At 52.7% G+C, this 24,906-nt stretch overlaps 1 protein-coding gene across 1 annotated transcript in view; it reads left to right on the top strand.

The window, feature by feature from the left end:
- The first annotated feature begins 295 nt into the window (after nt 1–295).
- The window catches only part of C3 (complement C3), a 42,867-nt gene continuing 18,256 nt past the window's right edge, over nt 296–24,906 (top strand). Inside the window, exons 1-23 of the mRNA XM_024351451.3 lie at nt 296–442; nt 1,540–1,732; nt 2,536–2,701; nt 2,784–2,854; nt 6,493–6,587; nt 6,693–6,775; nt 6,859–6,949; nt 7,459–7,561; nt 7,653–7,779; nt 8,345–8,460; nt 8,562–8,711; nt 9,772–9,981; nt 10,123–10,329; nt 11,122–11,280; nt 13,038–13,167; nt 13,430–13,501; nt 13,692–13,889; nt 19,045–19,153; nt 19,412–19,497; nt 23,419–23,561; nt 23,657–23,869; nt 24,558–24,624; nt 24,752–24,838. Coding sequence (XP_024207219.2) covers nt 369–442; nt 1,540–1,732; nt 2,536–2,701; nt 2,784–2,854; nt 6,493–6,587; nt 6,693–6,775; nt 6,859–6,949; nt 7,459–7,561; nt 7,653–7,779; nt 8,345–8,460; nt 8,562–8,711; nt 9,772–9,981; nt 10,123–10,329; nt 11,122–11,280; nt 13,038–13,167; nt 13,430–13,501; nt 13,692–13,889; nt 19,045–19,153; nt 19,412–19,497; nt 23,419–23,561; nt 23,657–23,869; nt 24,558–24,624; nt 24,752–24,838 — 2,950 coding nt within the window. The 5' untranslated portion in view covers nt 296–368. The remainder of the gene's footprint in view (nt 443–1,539; nt 1,733–2,535; nt 2,702–2,783; nt 2,855–6,492; nt 6,588–6,692; nt 6,776–6,858; nt 6,950–7,458; nt 7,562–7,652; nt 7,780–8,344; nt 8,461–8,561; nt 8,712–9,771; nt 9,982–10,122; nt 10,330–11,121; nt 11,281–13,037; nt 13,168–13,429; nt 13,502–13,691; nt 13,890–19,044; nt 19,154–19,411; nt 19,498–23,418; nt 23,562–23,656; nt 23,870–24,557; nt 24,625–24,751; nt 24,839–24,906) is intronic.

The raw sequence follows: 24,906 nt of genomic DNA, 5'->3' as shown, positions 1-24,906 counted from the left end.
GGGGTTCTCCAGACCTTAGTGTTCTTCCACTACAAAGTGGGTCCAACAGAGAAAGGTCTGTGTTCACCAGGTGGCCCTGACCCTGGGAGAGTCCAGGGCAGGGTGCAGCTGCATTCATGCTGCTGGGGAACATGCCCTCAGGTTACTCACCCCATGGACATGTTGGCCCCAGGGACTGAAAAGCTTAGGAAATGGTATTGAGAAATCTGGGGCAGCCCCAAAAGGGGAGAGGCCATGGGGAGAAGGGGGGGCTGAGTGGGGGAAAGGCAGGAGCCAGATAAAAAGCCAGCTCCAGCAGGCGCTGCTCACTCCTCCCCATCCTCTCCCTCTGTCCCTCCGTCCCTCTGACCCTGCACTGTCCCGGCACCATGGGACCCACCTCAGGTCCCAGCCTGCTGCTCCTGCTACTAACCCACCTCCCCCTGGCTCTGGGGAGTCCCATGTGAGTGGTTATGACTCTACCCACAAACAGGGCTGCTTCTGGGGTGGAAGCAGACATTTGGGGGTCCAGGTCCCTGTAGAATTCAGGGTGCATTTGGGTGTTTGTGGATTCAGGGGTTAGCAGGTTGGGAATGATTATATATATTTGGGCTGCCTGTGAGTTTGGGTGTTTGTGGTTGGGTGTTTGTGGAATCCAGGTATCATGGAATTGGAGTTTATATACATTTGGGCTGCCTGTGAGTTTGGGTGTTTGTGGAATCCAGATATCGTGGAATTGGAGTTTATATACATTTGGGCTGCCTGAGAGTTTGGGTGTTTATGGGTTGGGTGTTTGTGGAATCCAGGTATGGTGGAATTGGAGTTTGGGATGTTTCTAGAATTGAGGTCATCTGTTGGTTTAGGGTGTATGTGGTGTTCATTGATGGTGCGGTTGGGGTGATTTGGAGACTCGGAGGTTTGGACTTTACAAGATTTGGGAGTTTGCAGCTCGGGGACTTGCAATTTTCAGTGTGGGTTTAAAGATTGGCTACTTCGGGTTCATGTATAGTTGGGGCATTTGGAATTGATTGTATTTATTAGGACTGGGGTGTTGGAGGTTTAGGCTGGGTTTGGGGTGCTCTAAGATTTGAGGTTTAGAGGTTTTGGCGTATGTGGGTTTGGGTAGGTAGAGTTGAGGGTGTCCGGGAGTTTGAGTGTTTACATATTTGGAGTGTTTAGAGAGGTAGAGGTTTAGGGTTTGGGGCATGTGTGGGTTTAGGCGATTGTGGGTCTGAAAGTCCAGAGACTTGGAGGAGTTGCTGACGCTGGTTGGAAGGTTCAGGGGTTGGTGGGATGTGTGGCCCCTCGTTGCCCAGGCTTTCAAAGGCCAGGCCCAGCTGGCTGAGAGTGGGAGTCATGGTGGCTGCTGTCCTGCCCATGTGGTTGAGATGGTGGCAGTGCCCAGAGAAGATGATGGCATTGGCAAGTGTGCCGGCAGTCACTGGATCCTCTCCAGGACCAGGGGCTGGGGCACACAGCCTGCCAGGCGCTGACTCCAGTGAGGACTGGCGTCTCACATCCCTGGAATGACAAGCCCACTCCCGTGCCCCACTCCGACAGGTACTCTATCATCACCCCCAACATCTTGCGGCTGGAGAGCGAGGAGACCGTGGTGCTGGAGGCCCACGACGCGCAAGGGGATGTTCCAGTCACTGTTATTGTCCACGACTTCCCAGGCAAAAAACTAGTGCTGTCCAGTGAGAAGACCGTGCTGACCCCTGCCACCAACCACATGGGCAACGTCACCTTCATGGTGAGTGCAGACTGGCGCAGGACCCGGCTGACACCCACAGCCACGCCCACTCCCCCTCCTTCTGAGCCCCTCCCCTTCTGTCTTCTCCCTTTCTAAGCCCTGCCCTTCCCTGAGACTCCACCCCTTCGGAGTCGCCTCTCCTTCTAAGCCCCTCCCTTCTCTGAGACTCCACCCCTTCTGAGTCTCCTCCCCTTATAAGCCCCTCCCTTTTCTGAGACCCCACCCCTTCTGAATCCCCTCCCCTTCTAAGCCCTGACCTTCCCTGAGACCCCACCCCTTCTGAGGCTCCTCCCCTTCTAAGTCTCTCCCTTCCCTGAGACCCCACCCCTTCTGAGGCTCCTCCCCTTCTAAGCCCCCTTCTCTGAGACTCCACCCCTTCTGAGTCTCCTCCCCCTCTAAGTCCCTCCCACTGAATTCCTTTTCCAAGCCCCTCCCCCTCGAAGTCTCCTCTTCTGAACTCCTCCCCTCTTAGTCTCCATCACTTTCTAAGTTCCCTCACCTGAGTCCCTCCCCCTTTCTGAGCCCCTCCCATGTCAGCCCCTTCCCTTTCTGAGTCCCCGCCCCTTCTGAGCCCCTCCTCCTATAAGCTCTCTCCTCCTTGTGAGCTCTTCTTTTTGAGTTCCCTCCCTGGTCCCCCCTCTCCCCTCGCACCTCCTTCACATGCCCCTCCCTCCCCAAAACGGCCACCTCGGGAGACCAAGAATAATGGGCAGGCAAGGAGGGACCCAGCCCAAGATCCGGAAGCTGGACCGTGGGCATGGGGCCTTGGAACAGACCCCTGACGATGCCCTGCCCACGCCTAGATCCCAGCCAACAGGGAGTTCAAGTCAGAAAAGGGGCGCAACAAGTTCGTGACCGTGCAGGCCACCTTCGGGGCCCAAGTGGTGGAGAAGGTGGTGCTGGTCAGCCTTCAGAGTGGGTACCTCTTCATCCAGACAGACAAGACCATCTACACCCCTGGCTCCACAGGTGAGGCTGGGGGCGGCTGGAGAGGGCGGGGCACCGGCGTGGGCGGGCTAGGGTCTCACGAGGCCTCCTTGTCTCTCCCCAGTTCTCTATCGGATCTTCACCGTCAACCACAAGCTGCTACCCGTGGGCCGGACGGTCATGGTCAACATTGAGGTACCAGCCAGAGGGGGCCCCAGGGGCAGCAGGGGCACAGGCTTAGGAGAGGCAAAGAGATCGAGAGAGACAGAGAAAGACACACCGGAAGGGGTGCAGTGGCAGAGACACAGAGGCAAAGAGATATGCAGACACACACCCACACAACACACACACATACAGCACACAACGCGCACACACACAGCACACAACACACACACAGAGGCAAAGAGATATGCAGACACATGTGCACACACAATGCACACACACAATGCAACACACACAAACACACAACACACAGGACCACACAACACACACAACACAACACACAACACAATACACACAGCACAACGTGCATGACCACACCACACACAACACACACAACACAATACACAACATACACAACCACGCAATACACACAAAACACACACAACACAACATACATAACCACACCACACACAACACACAACCACACAACACAATCACACACCACACACAAACACACACAACACACAACACACCCAACACACAACACACGCACAACATACACAACCACACAACACACAACCACACAACATACACGACCACACAACACAGTGCACACAAACATAGCACACACAACACACAACCCAACACACAACCACACAATACACCATATGGCGCGCGCACACACACACACACACACACACACACACACACACAGGCTGAGAGACAAGGTGGAGATCCAGGGAGACCCCAGGGAGCAGTGCAGGTGTCCGTGGATTCTGCTTTCAGTTAAACCCCTGATCACTTCACCTCCCTGAGCCTCAGTTACCTTATCTGAATATCGGGATCATGACGGATAATTGTATGTCATCTATTCTACCGACGGCAGCCAGAGGACGCCTGTGAGCACCTGAGTCAGGGCCCATCCCTGCTCTGCCTACAGCCCTCCATGGCTCCCACCTTCCTATGCGTCAAAGCCCAAGTCCTCCCTGCAGTCCACAAGGCCCTGCACACCTTGCCCTGTCCCTTCCCTGCCCTCCCCTCCTCCCTCTCTCCCCCTCGTTCACTCTTCTGGAGCCACACGGGCCTCCTCCCTGTTCCTCCAACACCCAGGTGCAGTCCTGCCTTGGGGCCTTGGCACGGGCTGTGCCCTCTTCTCAAGAAAACCCTCTTCTTCCAAATATCCACACAGCTCGTCCTCTCTCCTCCTTTAAGTCTTTGCTCAAATGTCACCAATGTCTCAATTTTACAATGAGGTCTCTCTGAGTAACCTATAAAGTCGCAAATACCCACCCTGAGCGTCCCCCCTCCCCCCTACACACACTCCTCCTTCCTGCCATGTCCTGCAAATGAGATTTATTCATTTGATAATTGCTTCTCCCCTCGCCTCGCCCCCTATTGAACCTAAATCCCTCCAGGAAGGAATTGTTATGTTTGTTGAGGGTTTTATCACCTGAACTCAGCACAATGCTGGTATATAGTTGGGTTTAATAAAAAACTTACTGGAAGAAGCGAGAAGGATGGGAGGAGAGAAGGGGAAGGAGGGTGTTCTCATAGAATTATCATGAGGATGTGTTGAAATCATACAAGGCTAGGTGCAGTGGCTCACACTTGTAATCCCAGCTGTTTGGGAGGCCAAGGCGGGAGGATCGCTTGAGCCCAAGAGTCTGAGACCAGCCTGGGCAACACAGCCAGACCCTGTATCTACAAAAAAGAAAAGTTAAAAACAAACAAAAAAACAGCTGTGTGTGGTGGTGCTTGCTTGTGGTTGCAGCTACCCCAGGAGGCTGAGGCAGGAGGATCAGTTGAGCCCAGGAATTCCAGGCTGCAGTGAGCCATGATCGCACCACTGCACTCCAGCCTGGGTGGCAGAGTGAGACCCTGTCTCAAAAAATAATTGGGGCAAATGCAATGGCTCAAGCCTGTAATTCCAACACTTCGGGAGGCAGAGGTGGGAAGACTGCTCGAGGCCAAGAGTTCAAGACCAGCCTGGGAAAGCTAGGGAGACTGCATCTCTACAAAAAAATGTAAAAATTATCTAGATTTAGGGATTGATGTGGTCTGTGGGGAACAGAGACCACACATCTCTTGTAAAGGCACAACAGTTGCCCAGCTCCAATTAGATGTCTCCTGCTAACCAGAGTACACTATCCACAGAAATTTCCTTGTTTCCAACAGAAGCTAGAAAAACAGATTTTTGGCCAGGTGCAGTGGCTCACTCCTGTAATCCCAGCACTTTGGGAGGTGGAGGCGGGCAGATCACGAGGTCAGGAGATCGAGACCATCCTGGCTAACACGGTGAAACCCCGTGTCTACTAAAAGTACAAAAAAATTAGCTGGGCATGGTGGTGGGCACCTGTAATCCCAGCTACTCGAGAGGCTGAGGCAGGAGAATGGTGTGAACCCGGGAGGCGGAGCTTGCAGTGAGCCGAGATCTCGCCATTGCACTCCAGCCTGGGCGACAGAGCAAGACTCCGTCTCAAAAAAAAAACAAAAAACAAACAAACAAAAAACAGATTTTTATGTGTTTTAATTCCTAAAGCCAGCTCACGGCCTTCAGATATGCCACTTGCCTGATCCCTGTTACCTCTGTACAATTTCTTTTAAACTTATTTATTCATTCATTCATTCATTATTATTATTTTTGAGACAGGGTCTCATTCTGTTGCCCAGGCTAGAGTGCAGTGGCACAATCACAGCTCACTGCAGCATTGACCTCCTGGGCCCAAGCTGTCCTCCTGTCTCAGCCTCCTGGGTAGCTGGGACCACAGACATGCGCCACCACATCCAGCTAATTTTAAAAATTTTTTGTAGAGATGGAGTCTCCCTACATTTCCCAGGTGGTCTTGAACCCTTGACCTTGAGCAATCTTCCCACCTCTGCCTCTCAAAGTGCTGGGATTACAGGCTTGAGCCATTGCGCTCGCCCTAATAAATTATTTTTTGAGATGGGGTCTCGCTCTTTCACCCAGGCTGGAGTGCAGTGGTGCAATGATGTCTCATGATGTTTAAATGTTGGCAGCAAATGAAATGACACTACTAGTTATTAGTATTCAGAGAGACGCTGAAAAAATGAGCCCCTACTCATACAAACTATGTCCCAAGCCAACACAGTAGGTGCCATTATAATCTCCTGTTTCTAGATTTGCACATTGAGCACAGAGAGGTTAGGTAACTTGCCCAGGGTCACACAGCTTGTAAGTGGCACAGTAGAGATTCAAAGCTAAGGTTGACTGACTCCGGTCCTTGTTCTTTTTTTTGAGACAGACTCTCACTCTGTCTCCCAGGCTGGAGTGCAGTGGAGTGATCTTGGCTCACTGCAATCTCCGCCTCCTGGGTTCAAGCGATTCTCCTGCCTCAGCCTCCTGAGTAGCTGGGATTACAGGTGCCTACCACCATGCCTGGCTACTTTTTGTATTTTTAGTAGAGACAGGGTTTCATCATGTTGGCCAGGCTGGTCTTGAACTCCTAACCTCAGGTGATCCGCCCGCCTCAGCCTCCCAGAGTGCTGGGATGACAGGCGTGAGCCGCTGTGCCCACCTGGGTCCCTGTTCTTAACCACAGTAGACACTGTGCACACAGAATGTCCAGACACAGGTCAGGGAGAGCTGAGAGGCTAAGCCCAGCCTCTGAAGAGCCACTTTATCCTGTATCCTTCCCTCCTGCCTCCCACAGAACCCGGAAGGCATCCCGGTCAAGCAGGACTCCTTGTCTTCTCAGAACCAGTTTGGCATCTTGCCCTTGTCTTGGGACATTCCGGAACTCGTCAAGTATGTCGGGTTCTTGAGGAGGGGGCTCAGGGCTCCCCTATCCCTGAGGAGAGGGAGCAGGGGGGCTCTGAGGCCTGAGAGACCACTCACCCGCCCTCCTCACAGCATGGGCCAGTGGAAGATCCTAGCCTACTATGAAAACTCACCACAGGAGGTCTTCTCCGCTGAGTTTGAGGTGAAGGAGTACGGTAAGAGGAGGAGGGGCTGGGGGGAGGCAGTGCCCAGAACGCCTGGCCCAGCGCCGGCCCCACCAACGCCGTCTCTCCCCCAGTGCTGCCCAGTTTCGAGGTCATAGTGGAGCCTACAGAGAAATTCTACTACATCTATAACGAGAAGGGCCTGGAGGTCACCATCACCGCCAGGTGAGGGACTGGGGGTGGGGCCAGGTAAGAGCCAGGTGAGGGACCAGGTGAAGACCAGGTGGGGGACTGAGGGGTGGGACCAGGTGGGAGGCTGCAGGTGGGGTAAGGTGAGGGGCTGGGGGTGGAGTCAGGTGGGAGGCTGGAGATGGGACCAGGTGGGGGGCTGGGGGTGGAGTCAGGTGGAGGGCTGGGGGTGGGACCAGGTGGAGGGCTGGGGGTGGGGCAAGGTGAGGGGCTGGGGGTGGGGCCAGGTGGGGGGCTGGGGGTGGGGCAAGGTGAGGGGCTGGGGGTGGGACCAGGTGGGGGGCTGGGGGGTGGAGTCAGGTGGGGGCTGGGAGTGGGGAAGGTGGGGGGCTGGGGGTGGGGCCAGGTGAGGGGCTGGAGGTGGGGCCAGGTGAGAGGCCAGCAGTGGGTTGGGGGCTCCAGTCTTCAGCACAGGCAGGAGAAGCTGGGGGAGATCCCATTCTCCAGGAGGGATGGACCTGAAGCCCTCCCTGTCTGTCCCGTAGGTTCCTCTACGGGAAGAAAGTGGAGGGAACTGCCTTTGTCATCTTCGGGATCCAGGATGGGGAACAGAGGATTTCCCTGCCTGAATCCCTCAAGCGCATTCCGGTACCACAGACAGAGGCCGCTTTGATCCCTGCCCCTGTCCCCGCCTCCTCTGAGCCCGCTCCCCTCTCTGAGCCCTCCTCTCCCTTCTCAGATTGAGGATGGCTCGGGGGAGGTTGTGCTGAGCCGGAAGGTACTGCTGGAAGGGGTGCAGAACCCCCGAGCGGAAGACCTGGTGGGGAAGTCTTTGTACGTGTCTGTCACCGTCATCTTGCACTCAGGTGAGGCCCAGTCTGAAGGCCAGGCTCAGGACCACCAAGTGGGCCGGTCTGAGAGGGGAGACCAGGTCAGAAGAGAAAGCCTAGTCTAAGGAGGGAGGCTCAGAGTGAAAGTGGGGTCCAGTCTGATGGGGTAGGCCCAGTCTGAGAGGGGAGGCCGAGTATGAAGATGGAGTCCAGTCTGATGGGGGAGGCAGGGCCAGTATAAAGGTGGGGTCCAGGCTGATGGGGGCACAGGCCCAGTATGAAGTCTGTGTCCAGTCTGATGAGGGAGGCAGGGCCAGTATAAAGATGGGTCCAGTCTGATGGGGGAGGCAGGGCCAGTATAAAGGTGGGGTCTGGGCTGATGGGGGTCACAGGCCCAGTATGAAGCCTGTGCCCAGTCTGATGGAGGAGGCAAGGCCAGTATAAAGGTGGAGTCCAGTCTGATGGGGGGCACAGGCCCAGTATGAAAGTGGACTCTACTCTGAGGGAGGAGGCCTAGTCTGAAGTTGGGGTCCATTCTGAGGGAGGAGGTCTAATCCTGAGGGGTGGCCCAGGAGCCTACACTCACAGCTGGTCCCCTCAGGCAGTGACATGGTGCAGGCAGAGCGCAGCGGGATCCCCATCGTGACCTCTCCCTACCAGATCCACTTCACCAAGACACCCAAGTACTTCAAACCAGGAATGCCCTTTGACCTCATGGTGAGACCCAGGGCGGGAAGGGGTCCCACTCCTCCCTTTGGGGACACTGGCCACACCCCTGAGCCTGCCTGAACTTCCCCCACCTGCACCCCACATCACAGGTGTTCGTGACGAACCCCGATGGCTCTCCAGCCTACCGAGTCCCTGTGGCAGTCCAGGGCGAGGACACTGTGCAATCTCTAACCCAGGGAGACGGCGTGGCCAAACTCAGCATCAACACACACCCCAGCCAGAAGCCCTTGAGCATCACGGTGCGTCTGGGCCCAGCCTCAGAACCCCATCACTGGGAAGACGGTACAGGGGTTCTGGTGTTTGCACAGTGGGGTCCTGCCATTTGCGTAGAGATATTCTCATCTGCATAGAGGGGTTCTCTCCTGCGCAGTGGGGTCCTGCCATTTGCATAAAGATATTCTCATCTGCATAGAGGGGTTCTCTCCTGCGCAGTGGGGTCCTGCCATTTGCATAGACATTCTCATTTGCCTAGAGGGGTTCTGTCCTGCACAGTGGGGTCCTGCTATCTGCATGGAGGGGTCCACAGTTTGAGGAAACAGGAATCTTCCTCTTGCATGCCCTGCTCCTTCCACTTACATGGAGAGGCGCTCCATCCACGCACAGTCTTTCCACTCCCATGGGGGAAGGAGCCTGAATCTCACAAGGAGGGTTGTGTAGTGTTTGGGACAGGCCCATTGTTGTGAGGTGGTCTCAGTTCTCCTGGCTTCTGTGCACGTGGCTCTGTTGCCCCTCACTGGGAGGGAAGCAAGTCTCACGACAGCTGCGGAGGTTGCAGATGGCCTCCCAGTCCCTCTGCAGCTCCCAGGCTGCGCACCCCACTTACCCCTCCCTGTGCTCGCATGTGCGTGAATTTCCGGTGGCTGCCATGACAAATGGCCACAGCCTAGTGATCTAAAGCAACACACATTTATGGGTCTATAGTTTGAGAGGTCAGAAGTCCTGGCTCTGGGGGAAAGTTCACTCCCTTGCTTTTTCCAGTGTCGCCAGGGCACCCTAAAGGCCTGGCTCATGGCCCCTTCCTCCACCTTTAAAGGCAGGAGCATAGCATCTTCCAGTGTCTCTCTTTTTCTCTGTCTGTCTCTCCTTTCTCCCCTGCCCCTGCTTAATAAAGACCCTTATGATTACATATTAGCTCCACCTACATAATCCAGGATAATGATTCCATCTCCAGATCCCTAACTTAATCCCATCTGCAAAGCCCCTTTTGTTAAGAAAGGCCACCAATTCCCAGGTCTCAGGGATTCGGGTGTGGGTATCCTTGGGCGGCGACCAAGCAGGCATCCCTCTTTCCCCACCCAGGTGCGCACGAAGAAGCAGGAGCTCTCGGAGGCAGAGCAGGCTACCAGCACCATGCAGGCTCTGCCCTACAGCACCGTGGGCAACTCCAACAATTACCTGCATCTCTCAGTGCCACGTACAGAGCTCAGACCCGGGGAGACCCTCAACGTCAACTTCCTCCTGCGAATGGACCGCGCCCACGAGGCCAAGATCCGCTACTACACCTACCTGGTCCGTGGCCACCTGGAAACCTCAGCCCCCGCCTCCTCCTTGTTTCTTCCGCACCCCCGGGACTCCTTCCCCCATCCCGGATCCCTCCCTGTGTTCCCTCCCACTCACCCTCCCCAGCCTGATGCCAGCCTGTCCCCCCAGATCATGAACAAGGGCAGGCTGTTGAAGGCGGGACGCCAGGTGCGAGAGCCCGGCCAGGACCTGGTGGTGCTGCCCCTGTCCATCACCACCGACTTCATCCCTTCCTTCCGCCTGGTGGCGTACTACACGCTGATCGGCGCCAGCGGCCAGAGGGAGGTGGTGGCCGACTCCGTGTGGGTGGACGTCAAGGACTCCTGCGTGGGCTCGGTAAGTGTGCCCTGGGCTCGCTCGCCCCCTCTCCCTCTCCCTATTCCTCTCTCTCTCTCCCTGTCTCCTCTTTCTCTCTCTCTCCCTTTCTCCTTTTCTCTCTCCTTTCTCTCTCTTCTCTTCCTCTCCCTTTCTCTCCTCCCTCTCTGTCTCTCAACTGTGTCTCTTTTTATATCTCTTTCCCTCTCTCTACATCTCTCTTTTCCTCTCTCTTTATTTCTCTTTCCTTCTCTCTCTCCCTCTCTCGATCTCTCTTTCTCTCCATCTCTCTCCTTTTCTCTCTCCCTGTCTCTTTCCCTTTCCCTCTCTCCCCTCTCTTTGTCTCCCTCTCTCTTTCCCTCTCTCTCCCTCTCTCTCTCCCTTTCTCTCTCTCCCTCTCTCTCCCTCTCTCTCCCTCTTTCTCTCTCTCCTTCTCTTTCCCTCTCTCTCTCCCTCTCTCTTTCCCTCTCTCTCCCTCTCCCTTTCTCTCTCTCCCTTTCTCTCTCTTTCTCTCCCTCTCTCTTTCCCTTTCCCTCTCTCCCCCCTCACTCTCCCTCTCTCTGTCTCTCTGTCTCTCTCCCTCTCTCCCTGTCTCTCCCTTTCTCTCTCTCTCTCCCTGTCTCTCCCTTTCTCTCTCTCTCCTGCCCTCTCTCCCTCTCTCCATTTCTCTCTCTCTCCCTCTCTCTCCCCCTCCCCACCCCCACGGCTCCCCCCAGCCTTTCTGTCTTTCCACTCTAGCCCAGCACCCCCTCCATCCCAGGCACTCCTCTCTCCCAGGGCTGACTTCTTTCGGCGTCTCCACCCTCCCCACAGCTGGTGGTAAAAAGCGGCCAGTCAGAAGACAGGCAGCCTGTACCTGGGCAGCAGATGACCCTGAAGATAGAGGGTGACCACGGGGCCCGGGTGGTACTGGTGGCCGTGGACAAGGGCGTGTTCGTGCTGAATAAGAAGAACAAACTGACGCAGAGTAAGGTAAGGGCCAGTGACCCAAGGCTGCTGAGAAGAGGCGGAGGCACGGAGCTGGGGCTGGGGGAGGTGGGTGGGACTGGAGAGGGCAGTGCAGTGGGGGGCATGCGCTGAAAGCAGAGATCGGAGCAGACCAGACACAGGGATGGTTGAAGCTGAAGATGGGAATGAGGTTGGACATGGGTTCCAATTGGGGATGGTCCTGAGAATTGGACTTTTTTTTCCGTTTGTTTGTTTGTTTTTGAGACAGAGTCTCTCTCTGTCACCAGGCTGGAGTGCAGTGGCGCAATCTCGGCTCACTGCAACCTCTGCCTCCCAGGTTCAAGCAATTCTCCTGCCTCAGCTTCCCTAGTAGCTGGGACTACAGGCGCCCATCACCACACCCAGCTAATTTTTGTATTTTTAGTGAAGACAGGGGTTTCACCATGTTGGCCAGGATGGTCTCGATCTCTTGACCTTGTGATCCACCGGCCTCGACCTCCCAAAGTGTTGGGATTACAGGCGTGAGCCACTGCGCCTGGCTGAGAATTGGACACTTTCAACTGGGGCCCTGAGAGGCTGGTGGCAGCACACCCAGGGTCATTCAGTGGGGAAGGTTTCTGGAGTAGGGACGAAGATGGAGATGGGGTTGGCTTGGGATCAGGAGTGAGGATGGGAATGCAGATGGAATCAGAGGGGAAGTGGAGATAAGATTTGGAATGGAGGCCAGGTGCGGTGGCTCACGTCTGGAATCCCAGCACTTTGGGAGGTCAAGGTGGGAGGATCACTTGAGGCCAGGAGTTCCAGACCAGCTTGGGCAACATGGCAAGACCCCATCTCTACAGAAAAAATTTTTAAATAGCCGGGCATGATGGCGCATGCCTGTAGTCCCGTCTGCTCAGGAGGCAGAGGTGCGAGGATTGCTTGAGCCCAGGAATTTGAGGCTGCAGTGAGCTATGCCTGCACCACTGCACTCCAGCCTGGGAGACAGTGGAAAATCCCAACTTAAAAAAAAAAAAAAAAAAGAATGGAAAGAAAGGAGAAAAAAAAAGAAGAGAGAGAGAAACAGAGAGAAAGAACAGGAAAGGAGATAAAGAGGAAGGGAGGGAGGGAGTGAAGAATGAAGGAAGGAAAGAAGGAAGGAAGGAAGGAAGGAGGGAAGGAAAGGGGGAGCAAAGGAAGGAGGAAAGGAGGAATGGAGGGAGGAAGGGAGGGAGAGGAAGGAAGGGAAAGAAAGAAGACAGAAAGAAGAGAAAAAGAAGGCCGGGCATGGTGGCTCACTCCTGTAATCCCAGCACTTTGGGAGGCCAAGACAGGCAAATCATTTCAGGTCAGGAGTTCGAGACCAGCCTGGCCAACATGGTGAAATCCCGTCTCTACTAAATATACAAAAATTAGCTGGGCATGGTGGCATGCACCTGTAGTCCCAGATACTCGGGAGGCTGAGGCAGGAGAATCGCCTGAACCTGGGAGTTGGAGGTTACAGTGAGCGGAGATCACACCACTGCACTCCAGCCTGGGTGACAGAGCAAGACTCCATCTCGAAAGAAAGAGAGAGAGAGAGAAAGAGAGAAAGAGAAAGAAAAAGGGAAGGAGAGAGAGAGAAGGAAGGAAGGAAGGAAGGAAGGAAAGAGGAAAGAGAAAGGAAGGGCAGAAGCAGGAATGAGGGAGATGAGAGTGGGACGGGGTGGGGTCATTTGGGAAGAGATACACAGGTGCATATGTGGGGATCCCAATTGTCAGCCTGGCCTCCCTGCGTCCTGCCACCCCTATGCCCCCCGCAGATCTGGGACGTGGTGGAGAAGGCAGACATCGGCTGCACCCCGGGCAGTGGGAAGGATTACGCCGGTGTCTTCTCCGACGCAGGGCTGACCTTCACGAGCAGCAGTGGCCAGCAGACCGCCCAGAGGGCAGGTGAGGTCGCCACCAGGGGCCGGTGCAGGGACAGACAGCACCTCCACCTCCCAGATGCTGGGAGCAGAGCTCTGGAATCCGGGGGCCTGGGTTCAAGCTCCGCCTCCACCACCACCTAGTAAATCCCTCCCCTCTGAGCCTCAGTCTGCTCTTCCATCAAATGGGAGCAGGAACACCCCCACCTCACACGATCATGAGGGGTGAACCGAGGACACCTAGTAGGTGCCTCATCCATCTTCTTCTCGGTCCGCCTGCGCCGCAGAACTTCAGTGCCCGCAGCCAGCCGCCCGCCGACGCCGTTCCGTGCTGCTCACGGAGAAGCGAATGGACAAAGGTGGGAGCCTTTCCTACCCACTCCTGCCCCCGAGCCCCACCTTAGGACACCCCAGCCCGGCCGTGCAGGAGCCAGAGAGGGAGGAGGGGAGGCCCTGGCGGCGGGGAAGTCCTCCCTGGGGTCCGTCCCGCGTCCCTCCTGCTGCCGGCCACCGGCTGAGGGTGCGGCCCGGGGGAACGTGCTCCCGCAGTCGGCAAGTACCCCAAGGAGCTGCGCAAGTGTTGCGAGGACGGCATGCGGGAGAACCCCATGAGGTTCTCGTGCCAGCGCCGGACCCGTTTCATCTCCCTGGGCGAGGCGTGCAAGAAGGTCTTCCTGGACTGCTGCAACTACATCACAGAGCTGCGGCGGCAGCACGCGCGGGCCGGCCACCTGGGCCTGGCCAGAAGTAGGTCCCACCGGGCGGGGACGCGGGGGGGGGCCGTCTGATGGGGGCGGAGACTCCTGTCTGAGGAGGGAGGATGCCCTGTCTGGGGGGGGTGGGGCTGGAGGAGGCCGCTGTCTGAGGGGGGAGGAGGCCCCTGTCTCAGGGGGGAGGAGGCCTCTGTCTGAGGAGGGAGGAAACCTCTGTCTGAGGGGGGAGGAGGCCCCTGTCTGAGGGGGGAGGAGGCCTCTGTCTGAGGGGGGAGGAGGTACCTGTCTGAGGGGGGAGGAGGCCCCTGTCTGAGGAGGGAGGAGGCCTCTGTCTGAGGGGGGAGGAGGCCTCTGTCTGAGGGGGGAGGAGGCCTCTGTCTGAGGGGGGAGGAGGTACCTGTCTGAGGGGGGAGGAGGCCTCTGTCTGAGGGGGGAGGAGGTCTCTGTCTGAGGGGGGAGGAGGCCTCTGTCTGAGGGGGGAGGAGGTACCTGTCTGAGGGGGGAGGAGGCCCCTGTCTGAGGAGGGAGGAGGCCTCTGTCTGAGGAGAGAGGAGGTACCTGTCTGAGGGGGGAGGAGGCCTCTGACTGAGGGGGGAGGAGGCCTCTGTCTGAGGGGGGAGGAGGTACCTGTCTGAGGGGGTAGGAGGCCTCTGTCTGAGGGGGGAGGAGGCCTCTGTCTGAGGGGGGAGGAGGCCTCTGTCTGAGGAGGGAGGAAACCTCTGTCTGAGGGGGGAGGAGGTCCCCGTCTGAGGAGGGAGGAGGCCTCTGTCTGAGGAGAGAGGAGGTACCTGTCTGAGGGGGGAGGAGGCCTCTGTCTGAGGGGGGAGGAGGCCTCTGTCTGAGGGGGGAGGAGGCCCCTGTCTCAGGGGGGAGGAGGCCTCTGTCTGAGGAGGGAGGAATCCTTGAGGGGGGAGGAGGTCCCCGTCTGAGGAGGGAGGAGGCCTCTGTCTGAGGAGAGAGGAGGTACCTGTGAGGGGGGAGGAGGCCTCTGTCTGAGGAGAGAGGAGGTACCTGTGAGGGGGGAGGAGGCCTCTGTCTGAGGGGGGAGGATGCCCCTGCCTGAGGGGGTAGGAGGAGGCCTCTGTCTCGGGGGGAGGAGTCCCCTGTCTGAGGAGGGAGGAGGCCTCTGTCTGAGGGGGGAGGATGCCGCTGTCTGAGAGGGTAGGAGGAGGCCTCTGTCTGTTGGGAGAGGAGGCCCCTGTCTGAGGGTGATGCTGATGAGGTGATGCCCTGCCAGCGTGAGGTAGAGAAGACCCAGGTCTGAAGAGGGGAGGATCAAGTCAGAGAAGCGTAGATGCCCATCTGAGATGGAGGAGGCTCCCGTCCGAGGGGAGGGGACACTTCTGTCTGGAAGGGACAGAGGCCTTCAGATGAGGAGCCAGGAGGCCCAGGCCTGAGGGAGGAGAAGGGCCTAGTCTGATGGGGAGAAGGGCCCTTGCCTGAAGGCAGAGCAGTTTCCTGCCTGGGAAGGTCATCCCAGCCCCGCCCATCAGTCTGAATTGGACATCACCAGTGCCCAGGACATTGGAGGTCTGAGGGAAAAGTCTAGAAAGATGATGGGGCTGGTCACACACTAATTACCAATGGGAAAGCTAAGGTGAGTTCCAAGTTTGGCTTCACCAGAGAAAACTAATTTGTGTGGCCTTCCAGAAAGACCTGCCAAACTCGATGAGTGAACAGGCAGCCCTTCTTCATTCATTCATGCATTCAGTTTTTGAATAAGGTGAGACTTCAGATCTCATGTCAAATAAGTCTTAAGTGAAACAAAGAGAAATTTATCTTATAATAAGAGAAAATTGGCCGGGCATGGTGGCTCACACCGGCAATCCCAGCACTTTGGGAGGCCGAGATGGGTGGATCACTTGAGGTCAGGAGTTCAAGACCAGTCTGGCCAACATGGTGAAACCCCGTCTCTACTGAAAATGCAAAAATTAGCCTGGCGAGGTGGCAGACACCTGTAATCCCAGCTACTCAGGAGGCTGAGGTGGGAGAATCGCTTGAACCTGGTAGGTTTAGGTTGCAGTGAGCTGAGATTGTGCCACTGCACTCCAGCCTGGGCAACAGAGCAAGACTCCGTCTCAAAAACAAAACAAAACAAAACAAAAAAAGGAAAAAGAAAATTGGCCAGGCACGGTGGCTCACACCTGTAATGCCCACACTTTGGGAGGCCGAGACGGGTGGATTGCTTGAGTCCAGAAATTTGAGACCAGCCTGGGCAACATGGCAGAACCCCATATCTACAAAAATAAAATAAAATAATTAGCCGGGTGTGGTGGTGCACACCTGTAGTCCCAGCTACTCAGGAGGCTGAGGTGGGAGGATCGTTTGAACCCAGGAGATGGAGGCGTCAATGAGCCAAAATCACACCACTGCACTCCAGCCTGGGCAACAGAGCAAGACCCTGTCTCAAAAAAGAAAAAAAAAAGAAAGAGAGAGAAAAGAAAAGAAAAAGAAAAAGAAAAGAAAAAATTCAAGCAAATTTAGAATGATCTCCTTCACAAAGAGGCGATAGTGTGAGGGCCACTGGGAAAATTAGACAAAAAGTCTGGTCTACTGAAATATGGTTTACATCCACATGGATGGTGGGTTTTATTTTTCCCCAGAATTGTGTAATTCCTTTAGCCCATTGGGGGTCAGAAAAAGAATGGCTAAATGTTACTATCCCAAGACACTCGGATTGATTATTCCAGAGTATGAGTAAATTCAGGTATCTCTTTTAGGAATTCCATCTACTTTGGGCTGGGCTTAGTGGCTCACACCTGTGATCCCAGCACTTTGGGAGGCTGAGGCAGCAGGATCGCTTGAGCTCTGGAGTTTGAGAGCAGTCTGGGCAACATAGTGAGACTTTGTACGGACGAAAACTTTTTTTTTTTTTTTGAGATGGAATCTTGCTCTGTCACCCAGGCTGAAGTACAGTGGCACAACCTCGGCTCACTGCAACCTCCACCTCATGGGTTCAAGCGATTCTCCTGCCTCAGCCTCCTGAGTAGCTGAGATTATTATTATTTTTTTTTTTTTTGAGATGGAGTCTCCCTCTGTCACACAGGCTGCAGTACAGTGGTGCAATCTTGGCTCACTACAACCTCTGCCTCCCGTGTTCAAGTGATTCTCCTGCCTCAGCCTCCCAAGTAGCTGGGATTACAGGCACCTGCCACCACATCCAGCTAATTTTTGTATTTTTAGTAGAAAAGAGGTTTCACCATGTTGGCCAGGCCAGGATCCCAACCTTCGGGGATCCGCCCGCCTCAGCCTCCCAAAGTACTGGGGCTACAGGTGTGAGCCACTGTGCCTGGCTGAAAAATATTAAAATATATATATTTTTTAAGGGATTCCAGCTACTTTGTTGTTATGGAGATCCAGAACCCAATTAAAGCCTGTCTATCATGTTTGAGGAAAGTGCAGTTTGAGTCAAAGCCTAGTCCAGTCCAATTTCATTTACTTGCTGGTAGTGTCAAGCTGTTTTTGTTTATTTATATTTTTATTTAGAGGCAGGATCTCGCTCTTTTGCCCAGGCTGGAGTGCAGTGGTGCGATCACAGCTCACTGCAGCGTCAACCTCTTGGGCTCAAGGAGTCCTTCTGTCTCATCCTCGGCCTTCTGAGTAGCTAGGACTACAGGTGCATGCCAGCATGCCCAGCTAATTTTTAAATTATTATTTGTAGAGAGAGGGTCTCAGTGTGTTGCCCAGGCTGGTCTCAAACTCCTGGGCTCAAGCCATCCTCCCACCTTGGCCTCTCAGAGCGCTGGGATGATAGCACCACATCCAGCCTATCGAGATTTTTTTTGTGTTTTTTTGTTTGTTTTTTGTTTGTTTGTTTGTTTGAGAGGGAGTCTCGCTCTGTCGCCAGGCTGGAGTGCAGTTGCACAGTCTCGGCTCACTGTAACCTCCGCCTCCTGGATTCAAGAGACTCTCGTCCCTCAGCCTCCCGAGTAGCTGGGATTACAGGCGCCTGCCATCACACCCAGCTAATTTTTGTATTAGGTGGTTTTTAAAGGCCACTGCTTCTTCAGTGTTCTGCACCAGGTCTGGGAATGTTCTCAGCTCACCTAGTCACGTTCAGAATGGACAAATCCCTCAGAGGAAGCAGACACAGTTTCTCGGGACCGTGATCCTCTAGAGGCACGTGCACATGCTTGCTTTCTTTTATTATTATCTTTTTTTGAGACGGAGCCTCACTCCGTCACTGAGGCTGGAGTGCAGTGGCATAATCTTGGCTCACTACAACCTCTGCCTCCCGGGTTCAAGCGATTCTCCTGCCTCAGCCTCCCGAGTATCTGGGACTACAGGTGCCCACTGCCAAGCCTGGCTAATTTTCATATTTTTAGTAGAGGCGCGGTTTTGCCATGTTGGCCAGGCTGGTCTCGAACTCCTGACCTCAAGTGATCCACCCGTCTCGGCCTCCCAAAGTGCTGGGATTACAGATGTGAGCCACTGTGCCTGGCCAAATGCTTTCATTTCTTTAAAAATCAAAGGGAAAGGAATGACTATAATCCAGTCTGCATTGTATATGTCCTTATACCAGTACATTTGTGGGATATAATTTTTAGTTCTTTTTCTGGAGAAGAAGTTCCCAAGGCAGATGTGTCTGGGGCTCGTGAAAATTCATCCTGAAGTCCTCCATGTCCGGGATGTATTTCACTGCTGGGAATCCCTCCTGGGCAGAGGTAGGATCTAAAGGTGTGACCGCTGAGGAAGTAGGTCGGCTCTTTTTTTGTTTGTTTTTTGTTTTTGTTTTCAGATGGAGTCTGTCTCTGTCGCCTGGGCTGGAGTGTAGTCGTGTGATCTCAGCTCACTGCAACCTCCACCTCCTGGGTTCAAGTGATTCTGCTGCCTCGGCCTCCAGAGTAGCTGGGATCACAGGCGCGCACCACCACGCCCAGCTAATTTTTGTGTTTTTAGTAGAGATGGGGTTTCACCGTGTTGTCCAGGCTGGTCTCAAAGTCCTGACCTCAAGCGATCCACCCACCTCAGCCTCCCAAAGTGCTGGGATTACAGGGGTGAGCCACCGTGCCCAGCCTTAATTTTTGTATTTTTAGTAGAGATGGGTTTCACCATGTTGGCTAGGCTGGTCTCCAACTCCTGGCCTCAAGTGATCCACCTGCCTTGGCCTCCCTAAGTGCTGGGATTTCAGGCATGAGCCATGGCAACTGGCCTGCTCTGTTCTAAATGCAGATCTAAACCCCCTGCAGGTGACCTGGATGAGGACATCATTGCAGAAGAGAACATCGTTTCCCGAAGCGAGTTCCCAGAGAGCTGGCTGTGGAACGTTGAGGACTTGAAAGAGCCACCGAAAAATGGGTAAGGCCGGGGTACCCCCGATACAACCCAACCCAGAGTCAGACCGTTTAATTTGCATGCACCTGTTATCTCTTGTCTTCTCTGGAATCACAGTGCAACCCCACAGCCCAACCTAGAAAAATCAGGAATCGGGTGACCTACATGGAGGCACCCCCAGACCCTTCCAGCCTGTCCCTCGGGGTCCCTCTGCACCAGTTCTTCCCCTCTACCACCCTGCTAGATGACATCTCCTAATGCCCCAACCTCTTCTCCATCCAGAATCTCTACGAAGCTCATGAATATATTTTTGAAAGACTCCATCACCACGTGGGAGATTCTGGCTGTGAGCATGTCGGACAAGAAAGGTGAGAGAGGATGCTGGCTGGTCCCCGGGAGGCAGGGACCCCAGGGTGTCTGAGTGTCATCTCATTTTATCCAAACTCAATCAACCCTATGTTTCTTGGCACTTTATTCTCTGCCCTGGTTACCACAGAGGTGTTGTTACCAGGAACTGTGGGAATCCTTAGTTCTTGTCTAACTTGGAAGAAAGAATTCAGCCAAGAGTCACATAGCAAGGGTTAAGTAGTAGAGTTTATTGAAGGAAGAAACAGCTCTGGGCTGGTCCCCCTGGAAAAATAGTAGTAGCAATGCTTATTTAAAGAGACAGGGCCAGCCTCGATGGCTCACACCTGTAATCCCAGCACTTTGGGAGGCCGAGGCAGGGGAATCACTTCAGGTCAGGAGTTCAAGACCAGCCTGGTCAACGTGGTGAAACCCCGTCTCTACTGAAAGTACAAAACAATTAGCCAGGCAGGGGGTGGCGGGCGCCTATAATCCCAGCCACTCGGGAGGCTGAGGCAGGAGATTCGGTTGAACCCGGGAGGTGGAGGTTGTGGTGAGCTGAGATTGTGCCACTGCACTCTAGCCTGGGCAACAAGAGCAAAACTCCTTCTCTAAATAAATAAAAAGTGACAGTATGCTCTGAAAGACGACACAGACATGGCTGCTCAACAGAACGAGCCAGCAGCAGATACTGCTGGTAGACTCTTTTTATGAGACTCTTACATGATTTTTCGTGAAGGGGCGTGAGTGGGTGTCACTTGTAAGCACGTTTTGGGAGGTCTCTTTGGGCGAGCAGGCTCTGTGGCTACAGGTACTAGCATGCACGTGGCATGTCTCGTTAGCATCGAAAATCTCCACCCAGGGGTGTGTTTTTTACTATGATAATGAGCAAAAGACAACTCTAGGGTGTTTTCGGAGCAGTGCACATGCTCATCATCGGGGAAAATCCCTAGCAAAGTTATTTCCAGCTAGGACCTGATAAGTCCCCTTCAGGGCCAGAGGACCCCAACCACAAGGCCATGTGTGGCTAAAGTAGCCGTCGTCCTTTTCGCTGACTGCCAGGGAGCAGCGCTGTCAGTAGGCAGCCTGTCTGGGACTTCTTTTCCCAGAAAGCTCCCCTGCCTGCTCGTTTCCGCCTATCTGCCTACTTTAACAGTGTCAAAAGCTAGACAGGGTGGGGGTACAGTCTCTAAAATTGATGCTTTTCTTTCTTTCTTTTTTTTTGAGAAGGAGTCTCACTCGGTCATCCAGCCATAATTTATATGGTTTATTATAATTTATAATAAATTTAATTATAATATTTATTTATATATTCATTAATTGTAATATATGTTTATAATTATAATATATAATTATATATTATATAATATATTTCATATCTACATATCACATTACATATGCAATATATTATATATCACATATTACATATATAATATATTATATATCACATTACATATATAATTTATCATATATTACATATATAATATATTATGTATTACATATATAATATATTACATATTACATATATAATATATTATATATTACATATATACATATTACACATGTAATATATTATGTAAACATATAATATGCATTATAATTTATAAGAAATTTAATTATAATATAATTTAATGAATTATAATAAACCATAATTCATTATAATTTAATACATTATAATAAACCATAATTTATTATAATTTAATTGTGTTATAATGTATAATTATAATTTACTACTAATATGTCATTTGTTATTGTTGACATGTTAACATATATAATGTATATTTTATTAGATATATAATATAAATGATGTATCATTTATTATTGATTACATATCTATAATTATACCATATCATAACTTATTACAAAACATTCTATTTAATTTAAATATACCCAAAATAGTATCATTTCAACATTTTGTAAAAAGTTGCAAAACCACAACCCACTAATAATGTGACTATAACCTTTTAATATTTGATAATAATCTACTAGTATATCAAAATTACTGATGATATATTTTACTTCTGTTTGCACTAAGTCTTCAAAATCCAGCATGTATTTTACAATTCAGTGCATCTCATTTAGGATACTAGATTTTCTTTCTTTTTTTTTTTTTGAGACAGGATCTTGCTCTGTCACCTAGGATGGAGTGCAGTGGTGTAAACAGGATGCTAAGTTTTCTTTTTTTAGTAGAGACAGGGTGTCGCCATGTTGGCCAGGCTAGTCTCAAACTCCTGGCCTCAAGCAATCTGCCTTCCTCAGCCTCCCAAAGTGCTGGGATTACAGGCGTGAGCCACCGCGCCCAGCGCAGGATGCTAGGTTTTCACTGGAAATACTTTGATCTGTATTTTAGGTTTCATAAAATTTACAGTTGAAAAGGTAGATTCTCAGGCCGGGTGCAAAGGCTCAAGCCTGTAATCCCATTACTTTGAGAGGCTGAGGCCGGCAAATCATTTGAGGTCGGAGTTTGAGACCAGCCTGGGCAACATGGCAAAGCCCCGTCTCTACAAAAAAAAAAAAGAAAAGAAAAGAAAAGAGAAAGAAAAGGTAGATCCTCATACTCAAGTAGTTGCAAAAATACTTAAACATTTTCCACTCAATCAATCATCATTTTTAAAAAATTAAGATTTAATTCACTTACTATATGTCACCCTTTTAAAAGTACAATTCAGGTCGGGCACGGTGACTCACACCTGTAATCCCAGCACTTTGGGAGGCCCAGGCAGGCAGATCACCTGAGGTCAGGAGGTCGAGACCAGCCTGGCCAACATGGTGAAACCCTGTCTCTACTAAAAATACAAAAAATTAGCAGGACATTGGGGTAGGTGCCTGTAATCCCAGCTACTCAGGAGGCTGAGGCAGGAGAATTGCTTGAACCCAGGATATAGAGGTTGTAGTGAGCCAAGATCACGCCACTGCACTCCAGCCTGGGTGACAGAGCGAGACCCCATCTCAAAAAATAAATAAATAAAAAATAATAAAATATATAATTCAGTGGTGTTTCATATATTTAAAATGGGCATCAGTTGTTTGTTTTGTTTCATTGGGTTTGGTTTCACAGACAGCATCTCACTCTGTTGCCCAGGCTGGAGCACAGTGGTGCGATCATAGCTCACTGCAGCCTTGAACTCCTGGGCTCAAGCAATCCTCCTGCCTCAGCCTCCCAAAGTGCTGTGATTACAGGCATGAGCCACCGCACCTAGCTAGATCATCAGGTTTAAAGTTTAAGTCTGAATTAAATTAAATACATTTAAATACAAGTACATCAAATAAAAGTACAAATCCAGTTTCTCACTCAGGCAAACCCCATTTCAAGTGCTCAGCGCTCCCCCACAGCTTGGGGCTACCATTTCAGACAAGCAGATATATTTTGGAGATTTCTCTTCCTCCCTACACGTAGATCTCTGAGTCAAACTACAAACAGAATGTAAATCATTAAATAGTGGTAACAACGGCCAGGCGCAGTGGCTCACGCCTGTAATCTCAGCACTTAGGAGGCTGAGGCGGGTGGATCGTGAGGTCAAGAGATCGAGACCATCCTGGCCAACATGGTGAAACCCCATCTGTACTAAATATACAAAAATTAGCTGGGCATGGTGGTGCGTGCCTGCAGTCCCAGCTACTCGAGAGGCTGAGGCAGGAGAATTGCTTGAACCCAGGAGGCGGAGGTTGCGTTGAGCCGAGATGGCGCCACTGCACTCCAGCCTGGCAACAGAGTCTTGCTCTGTCTCAAATAATAATAATAATAATAATAAATAATGGTAACTCCCAGCCACCACCGTCATCATCTGTCATTTGTCGCCATTGACAGCGTTTAGTTCATGGGCTTCAGCAAAGACAGGCTGAGTTAGGGAGAGCTGCGGAGCGAACTAAGAGCTGAGACCCAGGAGCCTGGCCTTGTCCACTCCCCGACCTTGACACTCCGTGTTCTGTCTCTGCCCGGGCAGGGATCTGTGTGGCAGACCCCTTCGAGGTCACAGTAATGCAGGACTTCTTCATCGACCTGCGGCTACCCTACTCTGTTGTTCGAAACGAGCAGGTGGAAATCCGAGCCGTTCTCTACAATTACCGGCAGAACCAAGAGCTCAAGGTGGGTCCCGGGGTGGCAGAGGCTTCTTGGAGGCTGCAAGGGGGTTGGTAGCCTGTTGCACACACACTTGCCCGGATCCTTTCTCTCCCCGGCAGGTGAGGGTGGAACTACTCCACAATCCAGCCTTCTGCAGCCTGGCCACCACCAAGAGGCGTCACCAGCAGACCGTAACCATCCCCCCCAAGTCCTCGTTGTCCGTTCCTTATGTCATCGTGCCGCTAAAGACCGGCCTGCAGGAAGTGGAAGTCAAGGCTGCCGTCTACCATCATTTCATCAGTGACGGTGTCAGGAAGTCCCTGAAGGTCGTGGTGAGTGCTCGGGGCACCCACAAACCCTTGTCCTTCAGAGAGGGCTCCTGGTCTTCGTACTATTGACTCAGGTTGGAGATCCAGGCTCTGAGACACTAAGAATCATAGTGTCCAGCTTAGGAAATTTGGAAGTCCCAGAATTTCAGAAGCAGAGCCAGGATTGGGGTAAAGTGAGTGAGATGACCCCAGGCATAGAATTTTAGGGGGTGCCAAAAAGCTCGTCAACCATCACCAATCAATAATTTTTTTATAGTCGATTTAAAATTTTTTATTTATTTATTTATTTTTTATTTATTTATTTTTTTTGAGACAGAGTCTCACTCTGTTGCCCAGGCTGGAGTGCACTGGCACGATCTCAGCTCACTGCAATATCCGCCTCCCGGGTTCACGCCATTCTCCTGCCTCAGCCTCCCGAGTAGCTGGGACTACAGGCGCCCACCACCACGCCCAGCTAATTTTTTTGTATTTTTAGTAGAGACGGGGTTTCACTGTGTTAGCCAGGATGGTCTCGATCTCCTGACCTTGTGATCCACCCACCTCGGCCTCCCAAAGTGCTGGGATCACAGGCATGAGCCACCGCGCCCGGCAATGCTAGGGTAATCCTAAGGACAGTGCCCTGCTGACCATCTGTGTGTCTGTCTGTTCTTTTATTCATCCAACGACTCCCCCCACCTCTAACACTGCGTAGCCGGAAGGAATCAGAATGAACAAAACTGTGGCTGTTCGCACCCTGGATCCAGAACGCCTGGGCCGTGGTGAGTCGGCTGCAGGGGGAGGGGCTGAGGGGCTGGCAGGGTAAGGGGGGTAAATGACCTGGGTTTAGTGAGGTAGGATAGGGCGGGAGGGAGCTAGAGCCATCGGTGTCTCTCACTCACCCTGCAGAAGGAGTGCAGAAAGAGGACATCCCACCTGCAGACCTCAGTGACCAAGTCCCGGACACTGAGTCTGAGACCAGAATTCTCCTGCAAGGTGAGACACCCTTGACCCCGACCCCATGGGTCCCAGGAGGGCATGGACGGAGCCAAATTCCATCTCAT

This window comes from Pan troglodytes, chromosome 20 (assembly GCF_028858775.2).
Source record: "Pan troglodytes isolate AG18354 chromosome 20, NHGRI_mPanTro3-v2.0_pri, whole genome shotgun sequence".
NCBI classification, from domain to species: domain Eukaryota; kingdom Metazoa; phylum Chordata; class Mammalia; order Primates; family Hominidae; genus Pan; species Pan troglodytes.
This window is presented reverse-complemented; position numbering and strand designations above follow the sequence as displayed.